Source organism: Castor canadensis, chromosome 2, assembly GCF_047511655.1.
Source record: "Castor canadensis chromosome 2, mCasCan1.hap1v2, whole genome shotgun sequence".
Lineage (NCBI taxonomy): Eukaryota > Metazoa > Chordata > Mammalia > Rodentia > Castoridae > Castor > Castor canadensis.
The window spans coordinates 197,005,500-197,029,321 of record NC_133387.1 but is presented as its reverse complement, the minus strand read 5'-3'; the positions used below and the strand labels follow the sequence as shown (position 1 = coordinate 197,029,321).

Sequence of the window (23,822 nt, the reverse complement as noted above, 5' to 3'; positions counted from 1 at the left end):
AAAAAAAAAAAGATACAATTTTAGGCACATTGCTACCAAGTTCTATTACGTGGTTTCCTAGCTGACTGCTGATTAAAAGCACCAAAGGGAGGTGGAGTGAGCTCCTAGATGGGGTCTAATGCTAACGCAAAGCCAGCCAGCTGAGTCTTCACAAAAGGTTAAAATAAGCCATCTGAAGCCACTCAAGTATAGGAACAAAGACATCTAGAAGGCTCAGAGGATGTAACTGCCTCACAGGGTTATGATTATAAAAATAATGTTTGGAAAGCAGTGAACAGTTTACAAAGGATGCCACCTTCAGGATTTTATCCACAACAAACCCGAGGTCTGCTGGAGAACTATTTTTACTGTCACTTTACAGACTGGAAGTAAACTCAGAAGTGTGTGGGCACAAAAGACCTGAAGTTCCACTCTAAGTTCAAATTTCATTTATGGAGATGTATTAGGTTTCTGACTTTAAACAGGTGGAGAGTCAAAGCTTATAGCAGAGTGTCCTTAGGATGCCATTCTGAGAACAAGGTTCCTTCCAAACCATCCAACACTGTAGTGACAGCATGCTCACAGAGCAAAGTTCAGAAACACAGACTTAGTGAAGGACAAAAAAATCATTCTTATAATGGGTTTCTGGAGAACACTGGAGAAGGCAGAAGACCTAGGTTTGTTAAAATTTAGAAGAGGAATAAAGACTATCCTAATTTGTATTAATTTCAAATGTCAGGGCACACTGTATGCGTCTCATTACCTGTCAGTCACTTGAGATTCTCAAAGAGGCAGCCAGGCACATTAGAAAGAAACAGACTTTTATGTCAACCAGCCTGTTCTTCAATTGTGGCACAGTTATTTTCTGCATAACTTTTTCTTTCTATCTAAAATAAGGAAAATAATACCAATTTATATGGTTATTGTGTGGAAGCAAAAAGCAAGGGTGAAACACCTGTGCAGTGGTGTCACCAGCATTGCCTTCAATGAATGGTCATCACTGTCACTACCACCACTGGCATCATTTTACAACAGGGTACATCAAATAAAAACAGCCAGGTCTTTGGAGCAAAGACCTGCTTCCTTTCCCTCCCATGTTCATGGTGTAGCCTCTGATGACAGGTTTGACTTTCCTCACTCCACTTCTGAACGTCACACCCATTCAGAACTTGTTCAAGTGCTACTTCCTTTAAGATTTTCCTACTTGAAAGTATCTCTCCTCTTCTGAGTGCTCACTTATGTTACTTGTGCCTTTATTATTGCTTTGTACTGGTCTTTTCTTACAGCTATTTTGTTCTTATCACCTTCTACTAAAGCTGTATGCATCCTAATGGTGGTTATCTACATCATACCCTTACACTGTGGTCGTGTCATTCGACACATACATAACAAAGAAATATGATACTCATGTAGCAGAATTATCACCAAGCACTGATAACAAGGTCAGCTGGTTTTGTGGGTGTCCTCATCAGAATTCTTGACGTCTCCCCTCCCAAGCACTGCACATAATTAATCCTAACAATGACAGTTAACACACACAAAGCACTTCTGAGTGCTTTACCTATACTTACGTGTTCAGTCCTCACAACCACCCTATGAAGTAGTACTAGGAGGAAAGTAAGGTACAGATTTTTTTAAGACCTTATCATAATTCCTTTCCTTGTAACTATAAAAGTAAAATGGGGCGATTATAGCTCACTTGTAGTGCTGGTGTAGCCTGCATGAGGCCCTGGGTTCAATTCTCACCACTGGGTGGAGGGGAGAAGAAAGTTAATACAAACTCAGATCCATCAAAACAGGACACAACAGTTCTAAAAATTACAACAAAGGGAATTTAGTAACCACTGCAACACTCTACAGCTTACAAACCATTCACTGCCTCAATGAATTTTTACAGAATACTGGGGGCTGGGCACCAGTGGTTCAGGCCAGGATTCCTACCTAGTTGAGAAGCAAATAGCCTGAAGGACTTCATCTCCAAAACAGACAAAGCAAAATAGACTGGAGGTGTGCCTCGAATGGTAGAGAAGCTGCTTTGCAAGCGCAGAGCCTTGACTTCAAACTGCAGTCCCATCAAAAACCCCAAAGCCCAAGGAGTGGAATCCTGTGTGTTTTGCTTTCTATTCTCTCCCTGTTCATGTTTTGATGGATATTGTTTATTGCCCAAATGTAAAAGTTTTCTACTAAATATCCTCTGTAAGCAAGTGCAAGTGAAATAGCTTTAGTTACCTCTACCTACTGTGAAAGTCGAGCAGAGTGGGCTCCCTACCTACACAAACTGGGCTTCACAGGAGTTAACTAGATTTCTAAAGCACAGACAATAGGATTTTAAAACAAAACAAATGACAAGTTTAACTGAAACCCTTGAGCAGAAAATTATTTAGACCCAATTTTTTTTTAATTAGCCCCTATTTAAAGAGGTTGCTATACAAGTGGTTTTTGTTTTTTTTCTTTCCATACTGGGAATTGAACCTAGGGCCTCTACATGCTAGGTAAGTTCTCTGTCACTGAGTTAAACCAAAGTTTTAGCTATCTTGAGGACATTACAAAAGTTGTCTTTGACTTTATAATAATGGAAAACCCCACAAAGTTTTCAATCAAGTAAGGAGTGCAAGGGTTCTTCTGTGCCTTTTGTTGCTGCTGTTTGCTATCAGATGTCCTACTAGAAAATGACACAGTAGACTGAATGAGCCTGTGGCATGTGTTACAAAGGTTCCCCAGCAAGATGGCATCTGATGATTTCCTCAGGTGACCATCTCCCATAGGTACACCAAGGTGAACAGCATTCAGACACCCCACTACTTTCACAAGAGCTAAGGAAATCAGCTGCTGGCATTTCACAATATTCATCGTAATCAACAGATGTTTTCTGCAAGGTTCATGGAAGCCACAAATCAAAGACATGTAACAGACAAATCAAAAATAGTAAGCAAGGAATCAAACCACACTACTACAGTTAACCACAAAGACTGTAAGAGAGGAAGGAAGAAAGAAACTACAAGAAAACAAGTTACACAATGGAAGTAGTAAGACCTTACTATCGATAATTACCATGACTAACCGTGGATTAACTACTCCAGTGAAGAGTGACTAATGGCTAAATACTCACTTCACCCCTAAGGACACACATAGATGGAAAAGGAAGGGACAGAATAAGATATTCCATGAGAATAGAATCTAAAGGCAAGCAAGAGTATCATACTTCTATGAGATAAAATATAATTTAAATCAAAAGTACTACAGACTCAAAGCAGGTCATCATGCAATGATGAAGGGTCAATTCAATCTATGGGTAACATCCTAAATACACTCACACTCAACACCGGAGCACTCAAATACACAAGGGAAACAGTAACAGACTTAAAGGGAAGGACACATTCTAATACAATAACCATAGGCAACTTTAGCACTATATGTACAGCAACAGATCATAAAGAAGGAAACAACAGTCACAATTGTACCCTAGGACAAAATGGACCTAACAGATATCTACAGAACACATCCACTAGCTACCAAATACACATTTTCTCATGAGCACATGGAACACTCTCTAGGACAGACCACATGATAAGGTTACAAAACAAATCTCAACAAGTTTTAGACCTATACTGCTTAGAAGCTCTGAGTGTGAAGCCCTGAGTTCAAACCCCAGTACCACCAGGAAAAAAAAAAAAGAAAAAAAAAGAAAAACAAAAAACTGAACAAATTAGGTATGGAGGGAACATACCTCAACATCGTAACGATCACTTACAATAAGACAACAGCTAACCTTATACTAAATGAGGAGACTGAAAGTTGCTCTTGCTCTTTCACCACTTTTATTCAACACAGTGCTGGAAGTTCCAGTGAGGGCGATCAGGCAAGAGGAAAGGCATCCAAACTGGAAAAGAAGTTATTCAGTTGTCACTGCTTGCAGTGACATGATCTTAAATATAGAAACCCCAAAGATTTCTCTCTCTTTCTCACACACACACACACACACACACACACACACACACACACACACAAAACTATCAGAACAAATGAATTCAGTAAAGTTACAGGATACAAAAGCAATATATAAAATTCAGTGTTGTATGACAGCAGTAAATTATCTAAAATAGAAATGAATAAACATCCCATTTACAGTAGCTACAAAAATATCTAAGAATAAATTTAATCAAATAGGTAAACAATCTCTTCAATGAAAATTGTATAACACTGAAGAAAGAAATTGAAGAGGATATAAAAGGTGGGAAGATAACCTGTGCTCATGGACTGAATAGTCATTATTTAAAAAATCCATATGCCCAAAGCTATTTACATATTTAATATGATCCCTAGCAAAATACCAATGACCTTGTTCCAGAGGAGAAAAAGCAATCCTAAAATTTTTATGGAACCATAAAAAAAATCTGGACAGCCAAAGTCATCTTGATCAAAAAGAACAAAGCAGGGGGCATTAAACTATCTGACTTCAAAATGAACTACAAAACAGTGGCGAGCCTAGAGGTAAACTCACACATCGACAGCAGTTGGTTTTTCATAAAAGTATTAATAACATGTGTTTCAGTAAATAGTGCTAGGAAAACAGGACATTCACAGAAGAACGAAACCAGATCCCTGTTTTTCACCCGTTACAAAAACTAACTCAAAACGGAGTAAAGACCTCAAACTATGAAAGTACTAGAAAAAAAACATAGGGGAAATTCTTCAGGACCCTGGAATGGGCAAAGATTTTTTTAAGGCAAGATCTCAAAAGTACAGGAAACAAAAGCAAAAGTAGCCAAGTGGGATTACAGCAAACTAAAAAAGCTTGTGTACAGCAAAGGAGTTAATGCAGTGAAGAGACTAACTACAGAATGGAAGAAAATGTCTGCAACCTATAAAAGGGCTCATCTCCAGAAACAAACTACAAAATAGCAAAACCCTCAAATAACCCAATTAAAAATAGATAATAGGCCCAAATAAACATCCAAATGAGCAACAAGTATATGAAAAAGTGTTCACCATCACTAATCATTAGAGAAATGTACATCAAAACCACAATGAGATAAACCTCATCCCAGTAAGAATAGCTATCATCAAAAAGACTAACAGGAACTAGTACTGGTGAGGGTACACAGAAGGGAACCTTGCACACTAGGGTGGGAAGATACATTAGCACAGCCATTAAGGAAAAAAGTAGGGAGGTTCCTAAAAAGTTAAAAATAGAAATGAAATAATCTTACTGCTGGGTACGTATCCAGATGAAATGAAAGCAGTGTCAAAGAGACATCTGCACTCCCATCTTCACACCCTGTTCACTGCAGCCAAGAGAGGAGAACAACCTAAGTGTCTATCAACCAATGGATAAAGAAAATGTGGTATGAATACACAATGCAATGCCATTCAGCCATGAAAAGAATGAAATCGTGTCATTTGTGATAACAAGAATGCAACAGGATACAAAACCACACACTCTCCTGTGTATGAGAATCTAGTTGATCTCAAAAGCCTGGCATGGTGCTGAGTACCATGGTGGTGTAGTCCCATGGCTAAGGCAAGAACAACACTTGAGTCCATGACTTGGAGACACAGAAAGACCCCATGTCAAATTAAGAAAAAGCTGTATTGCAGAGGTTGAGAGTGGATGGGGATGGCAGGGGGTGGGGAAGAAGCACAAGAATCGGAAAACACTGGGCACTGAGTTACAAGGAGATAGGAGCACGAGTTAGATGTCCACTGCACCATGTCCACAGACAACAATGTCCTGTTCATTTAAAAAAGCTAGAAGAAAATGATAAAAAAAAAAGTTTGAGGAAGTATGTTTAACCTGATTTAAACATTGTGCAATGTATACATGTATTAAAATATTACATTAATATATAGCATTTTTTCAGTAAAGTAGTTTTAAAAGGAAAAAATAAAATGGCTGTGCTAAAAAACACCCCCCTCTCCCACTTACTGGTCAAAATTCATGACTTACCAACTACTGAGTGGACAGTCTTGTGTTTGAGCATGTACATTAGCTATTTGGTTTTTATACTAACCCAGATGTCACAAAGCCCAACTGAAGTTTTCAAGTATACATTTATTACTGTCTGCTTATGGGAGAAAGCTCTGGAAGGTGCTTGTAGGGCTTTGGGGGTTTCATTGTTGCTGCCAGTTCTTTTTCATAACCTAGTCTATGGCTGGAACATCGTTTGTCTTATTTTTATTCTCCGTATCTAGCTCATTCACTAATGTGCACCTTACTCACTGCTGGCTTTTACCTTCTGTTGTCAAGTATCGCTGTGTAACCCACACTCACAGTAACTCAGCCACGCTTTCAACCTTGGCTCATGCCTTGGTCCTGTTTTTTATCATGAGGTGCACCATGTCCCTGCTGAAGTAGTCCCTACCCAGCAACTGTGGAGGGAATGGGGCAGAAGTAAAAGAGAGGTGCTGAGAAGGTACATTCTAATGAAATAAAGAAATAAAACACTGTGCCAGTTCATTTAGGAAGACAAAGAATGTTCTCCATTGAGATACAGAAAAGAATGCACATATACTTAATTAAAATTCTCATGATAGTTTTCTGGCAAGACATACTTTTAGGACATAAACTTACTGGGAGAAAAATTAGAGGTATACAAGTGAAGCGACTAACCAGGCCATGCATGGAACCAAAGTGAAAGCCTAGATGGCCCCTCCTCACCCTTTTCTGGAATGTGTTATGTAGCTAGTATTAACCAAGAACAACAAAATAGAGGGGTCTAATTGTAAATATTTCAGACCCAACCTAAACTTTGTTTTTATCTTGAATTCAGTACTGTACAATATAACTGTTACACATGCTATTCTTTTTTATTTTTTTAATTCATATATGCATACAATGCTTGGGTCATTTCTCCCCCCAGCCCCCACACCCTCCCTTAAAACCCACTCCTTCCCCTCCCTCTCACCCTCTCGATACCCGGCAGAAATTATTTTGCCCTTACCTCTAATTTTGTTGAAGAGAGACTATAAGCAATAATAGGAAGGACCAAGGGTTTTTGCTAGTTGAGATAAGGATAGCTATACAGGGAGTTGACTCACATTGGTTTCCTGTGCATTACACATGCTATTCTTTTTCTTTCCTCCAGGGGTAGGGATTGAACCCAGGGCTGCATGCATGTTAGGCAATGAGTCTACCACTGGGCTGCACCACTAGCCTCTACTCTTCACAATAAAAAGTCATTCTTAAGAAGTGTTATTTCTCCTAGATTAATTTTACCCCATATCAGAAATTAAATGCTCATCTGAACAGTTACTTTGCAAGGCTAACTGAAAAAGGCCTGAGATGATCCATGTCTATTTTTGCCACAGTTCATTCCTGTTCAAGACAGAAATGTGACGGCAGGAAACTACTGCCAGTTACCGTGGGCGGGCACAATAGCTACTTCTACTGGCTGTGAGGATGAGGCTGGTACACTGACCACCTGCTGTTTGTCCCTGCCCGGCTCCTGTTAATTTTTTTTAATAGCTCCACTCACCCTAAAGGAATCACCTCTCCTATACCACATGTTTGGGGGACTTGTCATTGAGAAGCATGTGGTTCAAATCAGGCCACTCAGACTCCAGCAGGGTTTGGACACTTGAGAGAGCACACCAACACGGACGACAGCTGACAGACATGTTGAGGGCAACCCCCTAGTACGATCTTCTGGTCGTCACAATCCTAGCTATACTAGGTCTGGCTGGTCATTCTCCCTCAGACTCTGTCATGGATGTGTCCTACAATTCCTTGTTCACCTAAGTTAGCTGGACTTGTTTCCATCGCTTGCTACAAAGCAATTTTAACACATGATGTTTACATCTTGTGTGGTATTTACTTCTTCATAATCACAATTATGATTTTTGTTTGTGGGCTTTTTTTTCCCAACAGAATACACTTTCCAAATCACATAAGCAGGGAGTTCACATGAAAATATGTATTGAGGATAAGTTTTGGAGAACAAAGAGGAAGCTTTTACAATAAGACTTTCCCCTTGAGGTCTTTGTCACTCTTCTGTATACCTATATATACACACATATATATACATTTTGACAGTACTGGGGTTTGAACTCAGGGCTTCATACTTGCTAGGCAAGCACTCTACCACTTAAGTCACTCCACCAGCCCTTTTTGGCATTGGGTATTTTCAAGATAGGGTCTTACAAACTATTTGCCGGGGCTAGCTTTGAACTACAATCCTCCCAATCTCTGCCTCCTCACTAGCTAGGATTATAGGTGTGAGCCACTGACATCTAGCTTCTGTGAACGTTCACTCTTGCCTTGAGAAATCATTTCTTTGAAATGAACAAACATGAAACACGAATGCCTGTGTCTATGCTGTAATGCTCCTACACTTATGCCATGCCCATTAGACTATTTTCAGGTCAAAAGTAAACTGCTGAAATCATAGCATTCTACCAAGCTAATGTTTCACACCTTTTCCTATAACCTATGAGAGATTTCAGGTGTAGCTAGACTCACTGAATTTATAGGGATTTAGCATCTAAACCAGTTTGTCTAAGAAGGACACTCTGAGGCAGAGTAATCTGGAGCCTAAAATTACAACCAGAGTCATTTTGTATCAAACCTGGTATGTAGGGAGACTACCTTCTCCTTTGCAGTGATGGCAAGAAAAAGTTTAGCAAGTGAACAGTTTCTCCCCTTTGACATTTGAGAGTTCCTGAAGAGCTGTCTAGTAAGCTTACAAAATAATCTTCATAGGTCAGCACTGTCACAGTCCCCAAACTAGAGAAGAAAGTCAACAGGTTATATTTGAGAAGTTATCCAACTCGGAGAAAGATGAGGTTTCTTGTTGGGAGCTTTTTCTTAATCTGTGGTCTCTCCATAATAAAACCCCAAGAAGGCCCTTGGATTTCAACTTTCTAATACTGGTAACTTCCCAGTCTATTTAGAGACAGTAGGGTAGGGTAGGAAGTTCTGGAAGGGGCAGGGGCAAAGATTCCACAGGATCTCCACTTTTATCCCTGTCCTTGCTTCCATTAGAGACACTGTTCTTCTGGTGAACTCCGGTGGCTCTGGCAAAGTTAGTGACTTGCTTTTGTTTTCTCCCCGGGTCTGGAAGCACCCGTCCCATGACACTCCCCACACTTGCTTATGCACTTCTCACACTACCCGGCATGACCTCCAGAAGGGCCGGGACTCTGTCTTTCCCAGGTTCCTTGTAGCCAAGTCTAGCACTGTTCCAGGGACTCAGAAAGCACATGCTGGTTACTAAGTGTAGAAACGGCTTTTCATCTATAAAGGAAGTGGGCTGACAAGATCCACATTTTAAAACTTTCTAAAGTCACCTCTCCCTGAACTTAAAAAGTCTTGTTGTTTCTTTTACAAAAATGTCTATAGCAGAATATGTTGGTGGGAAGTGATTCAAACAGCAGTGAATGAACAGCCATTTAAGAAATGACTAGATTTTGAAGTCTGATGATGGCGTTACGATTTTTTTAAAAGTCCACCTGTGTGTATGTGAAATATACAAAATCGCTATGCACACCAGAGTTCTATCCAGTTTACTCTAGAAAAGGCAGGTATGACCCACAGTCCATGGTCACAGAGTTGTCTGCTATTGACGTTTTTGATTTTTGTTAGATTTTGATGTAAGAAGAGTTAACAGGGACAAGTTAGCTTGGGATGAAGGATAGCTTTACTGTCTTATGAAACTCACAAATAATCCCAGAACAAGTGTTAAGAACACATGTATCAGGTTGACATAGGCAGAAGAAAAGTCTTAAGTACAGACCTCTCTAAGAGTCTCTACAACATTCCACATAAGGAAATCTAAGTTCTGAAGCTTCTCAAGGACACCACATTTCTGGAGAGTTAGTCCTTACTGTTTCTCAATAGCTAACGGGCTTTCAATCAAGTTTACACAATGTAAATAGCAGTAATTAAAATATCACTTAACCACTATTGCTAAATCCTGCTGCCAGAGGGGGGAAAAAAAAGAGCATCAGTTCTCCGGACTAACGCGGCATCTTGTTTTGAGGGGGTCCTGATGTGGTCAACACCATGTGGCAAGTGCTTCTGAACCCCAGTGAGAAAACAAGACCAAGGCACTAACTTTGCCAGAACCACAAGCATGCTCCAAAACAGAAATTCCAAACACAGGCAACTGTATTTTCTGCACATCCTGGTTGGTTAAGGTTTGACAATTCCTTTTCCCTCCCCTCAAACCTTCCCACCTGTGTGTGGCCCCAGGGAGGCAAGCTCCTCGCTGTCCAGGGAATCACTCTGTCCACTGTCCCTACACCTCTCCTACCATCAGGGCTGCCTGTGTCTGAACACACAGACTCTCCCGCCACCATTCAAGCCCCATTCTACCCAACTGCAAGGAAAAGGTCTGGTGTGGGTCATCTATTTTGACCAAGGCCCACAACTACTCTTGCAGCTAAGGCCAGGGCAGTGTGCTGCCAGGGTGCTCACTTACCTTTCACTATTTCAACAAAGTGTGTGCCAGGTCTTGTGCAGGATGCAGTCAGTGGTGAGTGACATCAGCACTGAGCCTCCTGAAGCCGACTTTCCGGTCAGGAAGTCAGCAGAGAAAACATCATGCTAACGGATGTAAACTGGTAAACCACAGGGTCCTCTGAAGCCTGTAACCCCCAACTACAGCCCTGCAGGTCAAGGACTGTTCCTGGAGGAAGTGAAGCTGGAGCAGAGGTCTGAAGGCTGGATGGGTGTCAGCCAGGCAAAGACAGATGGGAGGGGATAGCTCTTCAGGTATTCCAGTGTATATGCAAAGGCCCATGGCAGAGAGGACAGAACCAAGAGAGACCAAGGAAAAGGTCACTGTGGCTGGACAGAGAAGCAGAACACATCCACTTAGGTCTCTGTTTATGCAGATGCATTTAAAGCCAGGAGCTCTACATGCTAGCCCATCATCCCAGGAGAGGGCAACCATGTGAGGCCCAGACAGCTTAAATAACTTGCCCTCATTCAATCAACAGCAGTTATTTTTCTGTAATTTCCCTGAAGTACAACATGATGCACATACCAGGGGCAGGGAAGGAATTAAAAGTAGTGAATCAAAAAGTAGCCAAACCGGTTCTCACTGAACCCTCAGGTAACAGACTAAAAGTATTGCTTTTCAAATGGCTGTTCCAAGTCACAAAGATGTAACCACAGTGAATGTTTTCTAGGAGATGCTGAGCTAGTTCCCATTTTAAGAACCCGTCTCTATGTGGTTAAGTTTCAGTTGCAAAAAACCCAGAAAAAAAAAAAAAAAACTAAAAATACTTGTTGGGAGTACTTTCTCTTTAACAAATACCTGTACACATGTATGGTGTACAATACGATGCTTTGACATGTAAATACACCAGGGAATTGCTGAATCTAACTAACATATACCTTACTGCACATACTCTTGTGGTAAAACCTCAACATCACCCTTAGCAATTGTCAACTATGCAATGCATTGTTATCAATCACAGTTACCATGATATACAACAGGTCTCTTAACAAAAAGGGAACCACTTAAAAAGTGGGCAATGGACTCGGATACACCTTCTCTAAGGAAGACATACAAATGGCCAATAAATGTGAAAATGAAATTTAAGACACAGATACTATTCACATCTGTGAGGACGGCAGTAGCACTGGGACATGCAGAGGAATCAGCACCCTCAGCCACTGCTCCCGGGGCATAAAATGGTGCAGCTCCTCTGGAAGACAGTCCGGCAGCTAATGCAGAGACACTGTAGGACCCATGAATTCCACTCTTAGGTATGTGCCCAACAAACACGAAAATATATGTTCACAAGAAATTTGTACAAAAGTATTTACAGTGGCGTTATCCACAATATCAAAAGGTGGAGACTGAGACGCTCACCCCGAGGTGAGTGTGGCAAGCACGGTGCAGCCATACAACGGAATATTATGTGGCCATAAAAGGGAATTACTGTCCCATGCTACAGGTGGAACGAGCCCTGAGAACATGGTGTTGAGTGTTAGAAGCCAGTCGGTGAGGACCACACACGACTCCATTCCTACGAAAGTTCAGGACAGGAAACTCTGGGAAACAGAAAGTATTATTGCTCAGAGCTACGGGCTGGGAGCTGCGGGTGGTAACTACAGAGCCGCACGTGTCTGAAACCACTGGATTGCACACTTGAAATGACTTGGCTAATACGTAGTATTAGCCTACGTATTAGCCCATGTTCTGAGTCAGATTACCTGACTCTGTACTTTATAAGGAAAAGAGGTTTGCTTAAGTCACGTTTCTAGGGGTCCCAGAGCAGGGGACCTGCACATGCTTGGTTCTGGTGAGGGTCTCCCCTGTGTCACACAAATGAAGCAGAAAGTGTGCAGAAGGGGTGAAGCTCATGGGGTGGTTTCACCTCCACCACTACCCTCATCCCTTCCAGAGGTGGTGCCTCACTATCTTATCACATCTCACTGGCCTGACCACCTACAGCTTCTGCCACTGTAGCCCTGACACCCAGAGAACAAGCGTCCACCACACGAACCTTTGGGGAGATGGTCAAACCACATCCAAACCACAGCATAAGGTATGTGAGTTACAGCTCAGTAAAACTTCCTGAAGAAAGTAGACTAAAGTCTCTTACCTCTAGCCGACATGAAAGTCACACCTAAATAAACAAGAGCTCAAAGGAATGAAGGCTGGGGAAGAGTAGGTTGTCATTTGCACCTTGATGCTCCCAAAGGCCCTCGGGGTGGTGGAGCCTAGGGTTGTAAGTCAAAGGGATGTGCCCTGGAAGGTGTCATGGGACCCTGGCTCGTTCCTTCTCCCCTTTCCTTCCTGGCCACAAGGTGAGTGGTTTTGTTTTGCCACCTGACTCCACCAAATGTCTTTGCCCTGCCCCAGACACAAAGCAATGGGCCACTAATGATGGACTGGAACCTCCAAGACTGAGACAGAACAGCCCTTCTTGTAAGCTATCTCATTACACTGACATGAAAGAACTGGGGGAGGAGTCTCCTGTCGCATCTTCTCATGTACTAGGACTACAGGAGTGTACTACCATACCTGGATGGCATCATGAGTTTTAAATTTTCAAGTATTATTTGAACTTTTTTTTGTGGTACTGGGGTTTGAACTCAGGCAGGTGCTCTACCTTGGGCCATGCCCCCAGCCCTTTTTGCTTTGGTTATTTTTGAAATAGGTCTGCTGTTAGCCTGGGGCAACCTGGACCTCAGTCCTCCTATTTATGCTTCCTACAGTACTTGGGTTGACAGGCGTGAGGAACAATGTCCAGGTTTTTCTGTTGAAATGGGGTCTTGCTAATTTTTTTGCCTGGGCTGGTCTAGAACTAATACCCTCCCAATCTCCACCCCCCAAGTAGCTAGATTACAGGTGTGAGACACTACATCCAGCTCCACTTGAATTTTAGAGTAAATTTTAAACAAAATTACATATTAAAGAGAAAAAGATATGGACAGGCAAAAAAGATGAAGAGTCAAGCAGTACCAGCTTCTTTGTCAACATCTCACTAAGAACTTGCGTATCTTAGAAAAACTTGAGAAACCTTTACATAACATTCAACATGACGGGACGCCATCGTTTCTCCAGGAAGAAGTCACGAATCAAGAGCAGCCAGCTGTTTCTGAAAAAGGAGTATTCAATGAAAAAGAAAGATAATAAAAATGAAGTGTCAAATTTTCTCCTGGGCAGACCAGAACTCACGTTCCTTCCACTGTGACCCTGTGACAACTGAGGCCCTCCATGCACGTTCCTGAAATACAGGAACCAAGTTTAGCATATGACCTTTCTCTCTTCAGTGTTTTTTTGGCCTATGCTTTTGTTCCTGCTCTTGGGGGGGAGGTGGTAAAAATACCGCCACCTTTTTATTTTCCTTCATTCTGTGGCTGTGCTGCACTTAGTCCCTGGGGATGGTGTGTGCTTTCTCCATCTGTGCACTTCCCTACCTGTTTCTCTCTCCTAACTCCCACTCACCAGGACCTCTGTCTCTCCCATTATCCCAGGTCCTCACTCGCGATTTCCCATGTCACTCAGCCCCATCTCCCTAGCCCTTCGAAATGTCCACGTGTGCTCCTCTAACTCACCCCACAGTGAAATGTGGTGGCATTTCTCCATCCCCTAGTCATAACAGGATACAGGCAGCTTCAGGAAAGAAAGAACCAGGACAGTCACAGCTCACTACCGCACCTGCCACCCTGAGGGTGCCAAGTACAAGGGCGCTGGGGCTTTAGAATCACTCAGTGCAGGAGCAGGGAGTGCCCAAGTGAAGGGAAAAACCAGAAAAGTTAACTAAGTTCCAGAATCCACATTTCTACTCTCTTATGTTCTTGATACCCAAAATTTCTTATAACTCAAATATTGTGCTTCCCCTGCCTAATTCCCAGTATGTAACAACAAGGGGAAAGTGGACCTGCCTCTGCGTGCCAGCCACAGTAACCTGCTTCCATTCCTTAGAGAGAAGAGACTCATTCCTTTGTCATGTCAGCACCAGGTTCTACACCGGTGATCCCTTGCTTGGGATGTTTCTTCCCGCTGGTTGGTAGGCCTGGCTCTCCCCTGCCTTCAGGTCTCAGCTCCAATGGCTCCACCTTAGGTGTTCCCTGACCAACCAGTATGAAGCAGACCTCCAGTCATTCTCTACCTGATACATGTGTGTATGTAGTTTAACCTTATCACCTCTTTTTAATGATATCCAAATCATCATGAGTTGTTTACCTCCCACAGCCCTTCTCTCTCCACCTGGAGATAAACTTCATGAGAGCAGACTTATCTGTTTTATTTAAACACTATATGCCTTGTGCCTAAAACAGCAACTAGCAAAGTGGGCAGTCTAAACCAGCATCTGTTCGCTAGTAAGTTAATGTAAGATTCTAGAATCATCCTTCAGACAAAGGATGGCATTAAGCATTATCACCAGTTTTCAAATGCAATTTCAAAACCATGAGTTGAACATAAGAATGAAACTGTCTCTTTTAGTATGAACAAGTTCTTCACAGGAATTAGAGAAATTCTTTCCTCCACCAAATCTCTTGTTAAAAAGTCTTATTAATGTTTATGTCTGTCTGTCTAACTATCTAATACCATTTGCATTCAAAGGAACATGGAGGACAACTGGTTCATACCTTAAGAGTAGCTTACAACACCACAGAAGTTTTCACTTACTGTTTCTTTCATGCATAAAACATCGTATGTAAAACAGAGGAAGGTAGCATGGAATGTGGGATTATATACCTGATAAATTCTCTCCTTAAGACTTCCAGTGTCAATTGGAATATAGAATTACCTGAAGAAGTTGTTCTCAAAAGTTCACTGCTCTCTTCTGCAGAACTCTAAAGCCCATGCCAGGTCCAAAATTATTCAAAATTGACTGGCAGAATGACTCAAGTGGTAGACAACCTGACTAGCAAGTGCAAGGCCCCAAGTTCAAATCCTAGTACTACAAGATTGCTCAGAATTGCTGTGATCACTGCCATGTTTGTGGATGAAACCAACTCTACTGGAGCAGCCCAAGTGACTGGGCCAAGGACAGGTCACCAAGCCAAAGGCAATCAATAATGGATGGATAGAACATGCTTGATTAGGAGATCAACCTCTTTGCTACAAATTATGACCCCCAAAAGAACTTCAGACTGGAGGGTGGGAACATGACCATCTTAGATGCCTCCTTTTTGGAAAGCGTCAATGCTGGGTGATCAGGCTGCATCCTAAATGACACCAGTTTGCTCTGCTTACTGGGGACTCCTGATCTCCACTGTGGACCATGTCATGTTTCCTTAATCCTTGCTCAAACATCCATTAGGAAAGACAGTCTGAACATGGTCTTCCTCCTACCATAACATCTACCCTCGGACCCCAAGAGATAAGTCCTTTGACTATATATATGAAATATGGTGAAATTTCCTCTATAAGCTGAAAGTATGTCAAACACATCTCTGCAGAGGGGAATGTCAGAAGTATGATTGTTCATAAAAAATAAAAAACAGAACTTTTACATATGATTCAGTGGTACAACTAGAAAGTTAACTTTCATTCCTGCTTTTTTGACTCCAAGTAACTATTATTTTAAACACAAAGAAAAAGAGCTAGATAGTGCACAGACCAGAACATGTCTGCAAAATGCTTTGCTTTGTGTTGAGACAGGGTCTCATTATGAATCCAAGGCTGCACTTGAGCTTGACATGTAGCCCAGGCCAGCCTCACATTTGTGACCCTCTTGCCTCAAACTTTCTAGTGCTGGGCACCTAGCCTGTAAAATTTACATAGAGTGCCTTGATATGTCAGCAAATATAAAATATGTATTTAATTCCACAATTAAGTTCAACCAAAAATATATATAACAGGCATAGTGTTAGGATGAATATATCACAAATCCCACTCTCCTAGGAGACCAAAACAAACAAGAGAAAAAGATTCATTCCACCATGACCAGTTCTGTAAACAATGGATACCCAGTACTCTTAAGTCTTATAGGCAGTCCCCACTTCCCAACACTACATTCCTGGAATAGATGCAACAGTGCCAAAGAAAGATTCTATTTGCCTGTTGGAATTGGTCCTAAATAAACCATGCTAAATGAATACCACCAAATAAACTGGTAAACAATATTTTCAAAATATTTCAATAATTAGAAGGGTCTATATTACAATAAAAGAAAATAATCCTATGGCCTATAAAGTGCTTATTTTTCACAAGAGTATTCAAGATGTCAGGATATAAGAATATAATAGTTATGAAAAGTGTTACACATTGACCAAAAAGTTATTTTTCAACAGCTATATTATCAGATCTCTTTCTTGAAAAAAATGAGGTAATCATTGCTTTTCCCTCAATCAATTTCTTCTTATAGAGGTGGTATCTGAAATCATCCCACAGCCCAGAGCTGCCATCAGAACGACTTACTGCTTTTCAATAATCATTCACAGCTGATGGCAGCAGCAGCATTTCCTCAGTGACAAGCATGTTTAAAGCTAAGATCACACCACAGTCTTAGTAAGTACAGGGAAGGAGCACAGCCTTTAAAGTCCAAGAAACCAGGTGTCACATTCAAATGTGGTACTTAGTGCCTATCCCACTCTGAATTTTAACTTGGCTGTGTGTAAAATACAGACAATCCCTACCTCATCACTGTTTGAGCAGTGTTTTGCACACTGGAGGTATCCAATGAGTGGCACTACTGCAATATGATCACTGTTAACTTTACCTTCTATTTTCTTGGTTTATCTAAAGCTGAAAGTGCAGAATCCAATTCAATAAAGGCCAATAGGAAAAGACACCCAACAGTCTAAGAAAATATTATTAAAAAAATCTTCTTCTGGGTTGATTTAGTCCTTTTCCCCAAGGAAAAATTTTCTATATTTTAGTATATTTTTCTAATACACTAAAATTTAACACACTACTTTTAGGAAGTGCCTATCCTGACTGTGCTCCCCCAGACACCAAGAGGAAAGACAGAGTTGATAAGCACAGAAGTAAATCATGAGCTATGTGGAAAACAGGGATGCACATGGAATAAAAACTCATGAGCCAGGTGTCATGGCATAAACCTGTAATCCCCGTACTTGGGAGGCTGAGGCAGGAAGATCAAAAGTTCAAGGCCAACAGGTGCTAGGTAGTCAGTCTGAGACCAGCCTTAGTTACATAGGGAGACTGTCTCAAAAACGAACAGTCAGGTGTAGTGGTGCACACCTGTAATCCCAGCTACTCAGGAGGTAGAGGCAGGGAGACTGCTAGTTAAGGCTGTGAGACCCTATTTCAAAACCCTAACATGAACAAAAGCTCTGGGAGTGTGGCTCAAGTGGTAGTACACTTACCTAACACATAAGAGGTCCTGGGTTCAATTCCCAGTACTGCAATAAATAAATAAAATTAAAATGCCTTGAAGTTGTAAAAAAATGTGAATGTGCTTAACGCCACTGAACTGTAAACCTAAAATTTAAATAAGTTAAAAATCATAAATTTTAAGTTACAGTAATAGTCAACCTAAAACTAAACAAAAACTGCAGAGTCAAGGCTTGGTCCATTTCTTTTTCTTTTTTGTGGTACTGGAGTTTGAACTAAGGGCATCCAAGCCCTCTGACACTCAAGCCACGCCCTCAGGGCAGGGCGTGGTCCATTTTTCATCCTTAGCAACTAGAAGGGATCTGCATATTAGGCACAAACATGCAGGGAATGAAAGTAGAGAACATGGCACAGTGACAGGGTGCGTGCAGCTTTTCTAGTGTCCATCTCGGTGAACTCAGAAAATCAGAGAATATGTGTCTGTGCTAGTGAACAGAGCCCCAAGAAAGACACCCATTTGTCCCCAACTTAAAGACTTGGAAAGAGCCTGCTTCAGCAGAGAAGCACGCCGGCTGGCTGAGGCCTGACTGAGGGTGCAAATATAAGAGCTCCCTCTGCTTCTGAGGCTGGGCAGCTTAGAGTGACTTGTTTCATCAGCAAAACCTGCAGATTAAACATATTCAGGTTTCATATCCACAGCCAGAACATAAAATCTGCACAAGCAAAAACGGGTTCCAAACTCACAGTATGAAATTCCAATATGCTTTTTGTTTTAGAATTTATTTACATCTTTGCTAGACTGAGAAACACTCGTAATCAGTGAAGTGTCACTCATTAATGCCACCCACAGGCAGCCCTTCAGATAGACCCCAGGGATTTGTGGGTGGGTAATACATGTTCAGACAGGTCCATGCACCAGCTTACAGGTACTTCCCTGGCTGTTATTGCTTTACCTCATCCTAGACTGAAGAAAACCCATTTCTGGAATCTTTTGAAACTCACCTGTTAGGTTAGCACTGGAGTTTTGCACAGACACTGGAGATCCTACAAAAACAAAGAGATATCCTGTTATGAAAGAGTAGTCACTATCCAGCTAGAGCACTGGCAATGTATTCCTTCTGTCCCTAGGGTGGCAGTGATGTGGGGGAGGGTAGACAATTCCACAGGAAGTTCTACTTTTGCCACTGTTGCTATGAAACATACCTTGAAGCTGCAAGTAAATTTGAGATTGTATTACTGCATCTTTCGAGACATAAGCATCTTGCTTACGTAACAAGCACTGCACAGTACTTGGTGTGTGCCAGCCACAGGGTGGCTTTCCCAGAGTGCATGTACCATGTGAAAACGAGAGAACAGACACGCCCAATTCTACTACTGACAGCTCTGCTCTGTGGAATGCTGTGGACTTCTAGGTCTTCCACCACTGACACCTCAATTTCATTCAATGGACAGGTTGGTTAGTGGCTAAGATTTTTTTTCATTACAAGTCTCTCAATATGATTATTTAACTCTTTATACCTTGCCTGTGCCTCAGTTAAGCAACTTTTCAGTGGCTTATTCACCTTGACTCTCTGCATAATGGAAGATTAAATATGTACACCACAGGGAAGTAAACAAATGTATTATTGTGTACTTTTCACAAAGATGAACCCTTTCCCCCAAACAAGCAATAACAACTTTGAAGTTTTTATTGCTTGTGTAAATATCTTCCTCTTGATGAGACTGTAATCCATTTATCACAAAAGGATACAGTGTAAAATTAAACTAGGAAGAGGTCAAGATCAGTAGACTATACAGAAAGACTCAGCAGCAGGTATGACATAATTGCTTACTACCCACCAGGCCTTATGGGGAGCATGTTACCTTCACATAACCCTCCCCAAAATTCTGAGACAGGACTGCTGTTTTGTAGTGGCAGTACTGGAGGCCCAGAGAAGGCCACCCAGCTAGTTAAGCTGACCTGGCTGATTACTTCCACAGCTTGTGCATGATCTACCATAAACTTGTTTCTCTATTCGCAGCTGTTGTGTTACCAGTTGCTTACCCCTAAACCAAGACACCACCCTTGGATGCCTCCTTCTTCCTTGGCCCTCTGTCCAACCTCTTACCACTATCATCTTCTTTGTTGTTGTCGTCGTGGTATGGGGTTTAAACTCAGGTCCTTACGCTTGCTAGGCAAGTACTCTACCACTTGAGTCATGCCCCCAGTCCTTTTTTCACTTCAGTCGTTTTTCAGGAAGGGTCTTGCATTTTTGCTTTTGGCCAGCCTCTGACCAAGATTCTTCTACCTGTGACTCCAGCATAGCTAGGATTACAGGCATGACCACCACGTCCAGCCCCATGACTACCATCTTTTGCCTAGACTGCTGCATGTTTCCTTGTTGTCATTCTTGTGAGATGATTTCTTGCCAACCAATCTGAACCATTGGATACTGCCATCTCCAAGCCTCTTGGAACTTTTCTGCTATGAGTTCATAAAGTCCCTTCTCTCCCTAAGGTTATTAGAAGTGAGTTCTGTCACTTGCCACCAAGAAAGTGACTAACAACCTCCCATCCCATTCTGCTTATGTCCTTCACTGTTTTGACTTTCTAACTTGTTCATGGTATCCCCTTCCTCCAACTGAGAATATTTATAAAACTACGCAGCAGACTGAAAGGTATTTTAAAACCAGAACTTCATGACATTTTTATCTTCTCCTACAATATTCTGGGAAATTGCGGAATAAAAGCATTACCTACTTTAAGAGCTAACATCACCTGATGCAGCCTGGTGGTGGAACGGTTTAGAATATGGATTCTGATCTGAAATCAAGCACATATTATTTGTTTTACTAAGTACACTGGCTCACTTTTAAGTCTCAGCTATAAAATGAGGACAATACTGTGAGGCTTTCTGGGCCTCAATCAGCAGTGTGGGGAGCACAGAAAATGTCCCAGCAAATATGAGCTATGAAAGCTTTAGTATGATTGTTAAAGGTCACCACACCTCACAATGACACTTTATACCAGTCACCAGCTGTATGTAGAGAAATCTTCTACTGACCCTTCTCTCACTGTCCTTTCAAGGTGACATTACAATGTGCAGAAATGAGTTCGAAGTGCAGGCAGATTATGCTCATTCATGAAATCAGGGCTGTCCTACACTTATAGCATTCTGTTTACAAATAGCACTAACCTCTAGTGAGACAATAAACAGAACAGTGTTAAAAACAGGACAAAAATCTGTGTCATGAGGGCAAAAGAAAAACAAAGACATTCCTAGTAATTCATTATAGAAACAGAAACAAAGCAACAATCTGACAAAAATGACCTCCTGCTACAAGCATCAGTATAAAACTGGCACAAAGATAATACCATAAACACGATTTTACTTGTTACTCTTTTCTTAAATGATCTCAAACTCAGTTCTGCAAATTCAGTTTGTCACAGGTACAATTCAAACAAACAAAAAATAGTTACTCGATTCACCCAGCAGGAAAAGCAAGTGTTGTGCTGAACCATCTGGTTATGTAAACTGACTTATCTCTTGCTGGATAAAACCCATCTACAGCTAAATACACAGCGGATGGATGGAAAACCTTTGGTCATTCAAAACAACTTATCCTAGCTCACTGGCCCTTACCCAGCGACTCGACTTCTCTACAAGGTGACAGAGGAAAACAATGTTCACAGCAAATCCCAGCTTCCTGGCCTCATCCCAAAAGTTCTCCCCAAAGCCTCCAAGGGGCCAAGGCCTTCAAGGGAAACAAAATCCCCCGGGCAGACGGAAGGAAAACGTCAACATCATTTTGTTACGACCTGATGATGACGTAAGCGCCTGCCCACGTGCAGCTGTGACGCCTGGGCGCTGATGGCGCACACACCCCAAGAGCCTCACCGAGAGCTCCCTGCAGCCTGACCCGAGGAGTCTGGGGGCAGGGAGGCCCTCAAGGCTGTGCCCCGTTTGGATATAACACAATCAGACGGGGTGACGCCGGGGAGACGCCTGAAGGGTTTCCCAACTAACAGACACGTTTCCGCAGGAATCGGGAGACATGTTTTTCAACCCACCTGATCCTGCTTCAACCGAAGCCCTAGACAAACTAACCGAAGCAAGCGTTAACTTCACAGAAAGGCCATCAAGACGAACTTGAGTCCTGCGCGAAGGCCCATCCGTGGGGACACTCCACAGGGTGGGGACACTCCACAGGGTGGGGACACTCCACAGGTTGTCCGCACCCCACCCGGCCCGCTACTGCCGCCCCGGGACCAACCGCCAAGGGCGGACACGGTCTTCAGCAGCGGCCCCGGGGCAAGGGGGACACCCGCCCGGGTCTCAGTGCCCCCCACCTCGCCCGGTCCCCTCTAGTCCGCCCGTGTGTTCGGTCACAGACGGTCACGTACAACTTTCCACCCAAGAGCCCAACTTGGAAAGCCCCACCCGGGCAGCGCACTTCCTCCCCCGACCCCGGCCGCCTCACCCTCCGTCGCCAGTTCGCCCACGGCGGCCTCTGGCAGCGCCAGCACCTGCAGCGCGCCCAGGAGCAGCACGCCCAGCAGCAGCGCGCCCAGGAGCAGCGCGGCCAGAGCACCTCGCGCGCCGAGTCCCATTGTTCCGGGGACAGGACCCGGCACCTCGTGAGTCCCCCAACCGTGGACCGAGCGACGGCGCTGCCTGCAAGAGCGGCTCCGCTACGCACGCGAGTCCGCTCCGTGTCCCCTTCCGCCGCGCACGACTCCCCTGCCGCCGCCGGCCCCCCCAATGACCAAATAGGGCGCCGGGCCGGGAGGGGGCGTGGCTCGCCGAGTCGGGGCGGGGCCAGCCCGGAGAGAGCGTGGCGTGCGGAGCCGGGACGAGGCGGGGCCTGGAGAAGGCGTGGTGAGCAGGGGTGGGGCCTGGCCTGTAGAAGGCGTGGCTAAGCGGGGCGAGGCCGGCCTGGAGAGAGCGTGGCGTGCGGAGCCGGGACGAGGCGGGGCCTGGAGAAGGCGTGGTGAGCAGGGGCGGGGCCTGGCCTGTAGAAGGCGTGGCTAAGCGGGGCGAGGCCGGCCTGGAGAGAGCGTGGCGTGCGGAGCCGGGGCGGGGCGGGGGCCTGGAGAAGGCGTGGTGAGGGGGGGTGGAGCCTAGCTGGTAGAAGGCGTGGCTAGACGGCGCGGGGTCGGCCTTCTGGGGGCGTGGCGTACTGGGCCGGGGTGGGGCCAGGCCCGGAGGGGGCGTGGCGAGACTGGGCGGGGCCTACCTGGTGAGGGCGTGGCGTAGCGAGAGGGGCGGGGCCTGGTCGAGGTCCTGGCACCGTGGCTCTGCTCTAGGCCTCCTCCCGCGACCCGCAATTTGTCGCCTTTAAGGCCGGGCAGTGTGTTGTCCTGGACGAAGGCGAGTGCTGCCGCCTTTCCTGACGCTGCGGAAAGCCCGGAAGGAAGTCTTGGAGAGTAGTTTTCGGGTGGGGATTGGGGTGTGTGCGGCTCAGCGGGAAAGAGGAAAGTTACTGGAAGAGCGACAGAGGGGGGCCACCCCAGAAGTCCTGACTGAGTGGCATTCCTTTTGAGGAGACCAAGGCGTTCGGAATTTTCCCCTCTGGTGACCCAGCCTAAGGACAAGGGGGAAGACAGCTGGACCGAATCTAAGTTCAAAAGACGCAAAACCTCCACCATGTCCATGTCCGGGTCGATCTCCTTTTCTGCGTGAAGAAAACGCGTTCCGGGCGGGGTGGGCAGTGGGTCCCGCAACCTGGGACACCTGAGCCTAACCGGTGTCTGCGACCCGGTTCAGATGGGACAGTTTCTGGCTAAATCCCTCTTGAGCGCCTGGAGGAACAGCCAGAGCTGTTCACTTGCCTCGGCTCGCAGAGTCTGTATTTTGACTCCATTGAGACCTCCGCAGAACAGCAAAGCCTGAGCCCTGGGCTGGGTGGGAACCCTCAGCAGAGGCGGAAGACAGAAGGACCAGGGCGTCTAAAAGCAGGTGAATTCCCGCCTGCAGTGCTCGCTGTGTTGCAGGGTTTTGGTACCTGGTTCGGGGCTTATGGCATAAAAGCCACATTGGAAACCTTGTTAGGGAAGATACTATTTTCTGATTGCAGGCAAATCTTACCAATATAGATGCGATGAGTCATAGAGACTGACCAGGGCAATCCATGCTAAGTTTGCAAAAACTTCCAA

At 43.9% G+C, this 23,822-nt stretch overlaps 1 protein-coding gene across 2 annotated transcripts in view; it reads right to left on the bottom strand.

Moving 5' to 3' along the window:
* Tmem123 (transmembrane protein 123) overlaps window positions 1-22,439 on the bottom strand; it is a 41,082-nt gene extending 18,643 nt beyond the window's left edge. Inside the window, exons 1-3 of one of the 2 annotated variants that reach the window (XM_074066827.1) lie at window positions 22,148-22,439; window positions 20,445-20,489; window positions 18,690-18,731 (exon numbers count right to left, since the gene is read on the bottom strand). In XM_074066827.1, the coding sequence (XP_073922928.1) occupies window positions 18,690-18,731; window positions 20,445-20,489; window positions 22,148-22,277 (217 nt within the window). In that variant the 5' untranslated portion in view covers window positions 22,278-22,439. The remainder of the gene's footprint in view (window positions 1-18,689; window positions 18,732-20,444; window positions 20,490-22,147) is intronic. The other variant, XM_020167804.2, reaches the window with a different exon arrangement.
* Window positions 22,440-23,822: the final 1,383 nt, after the last annotated feature.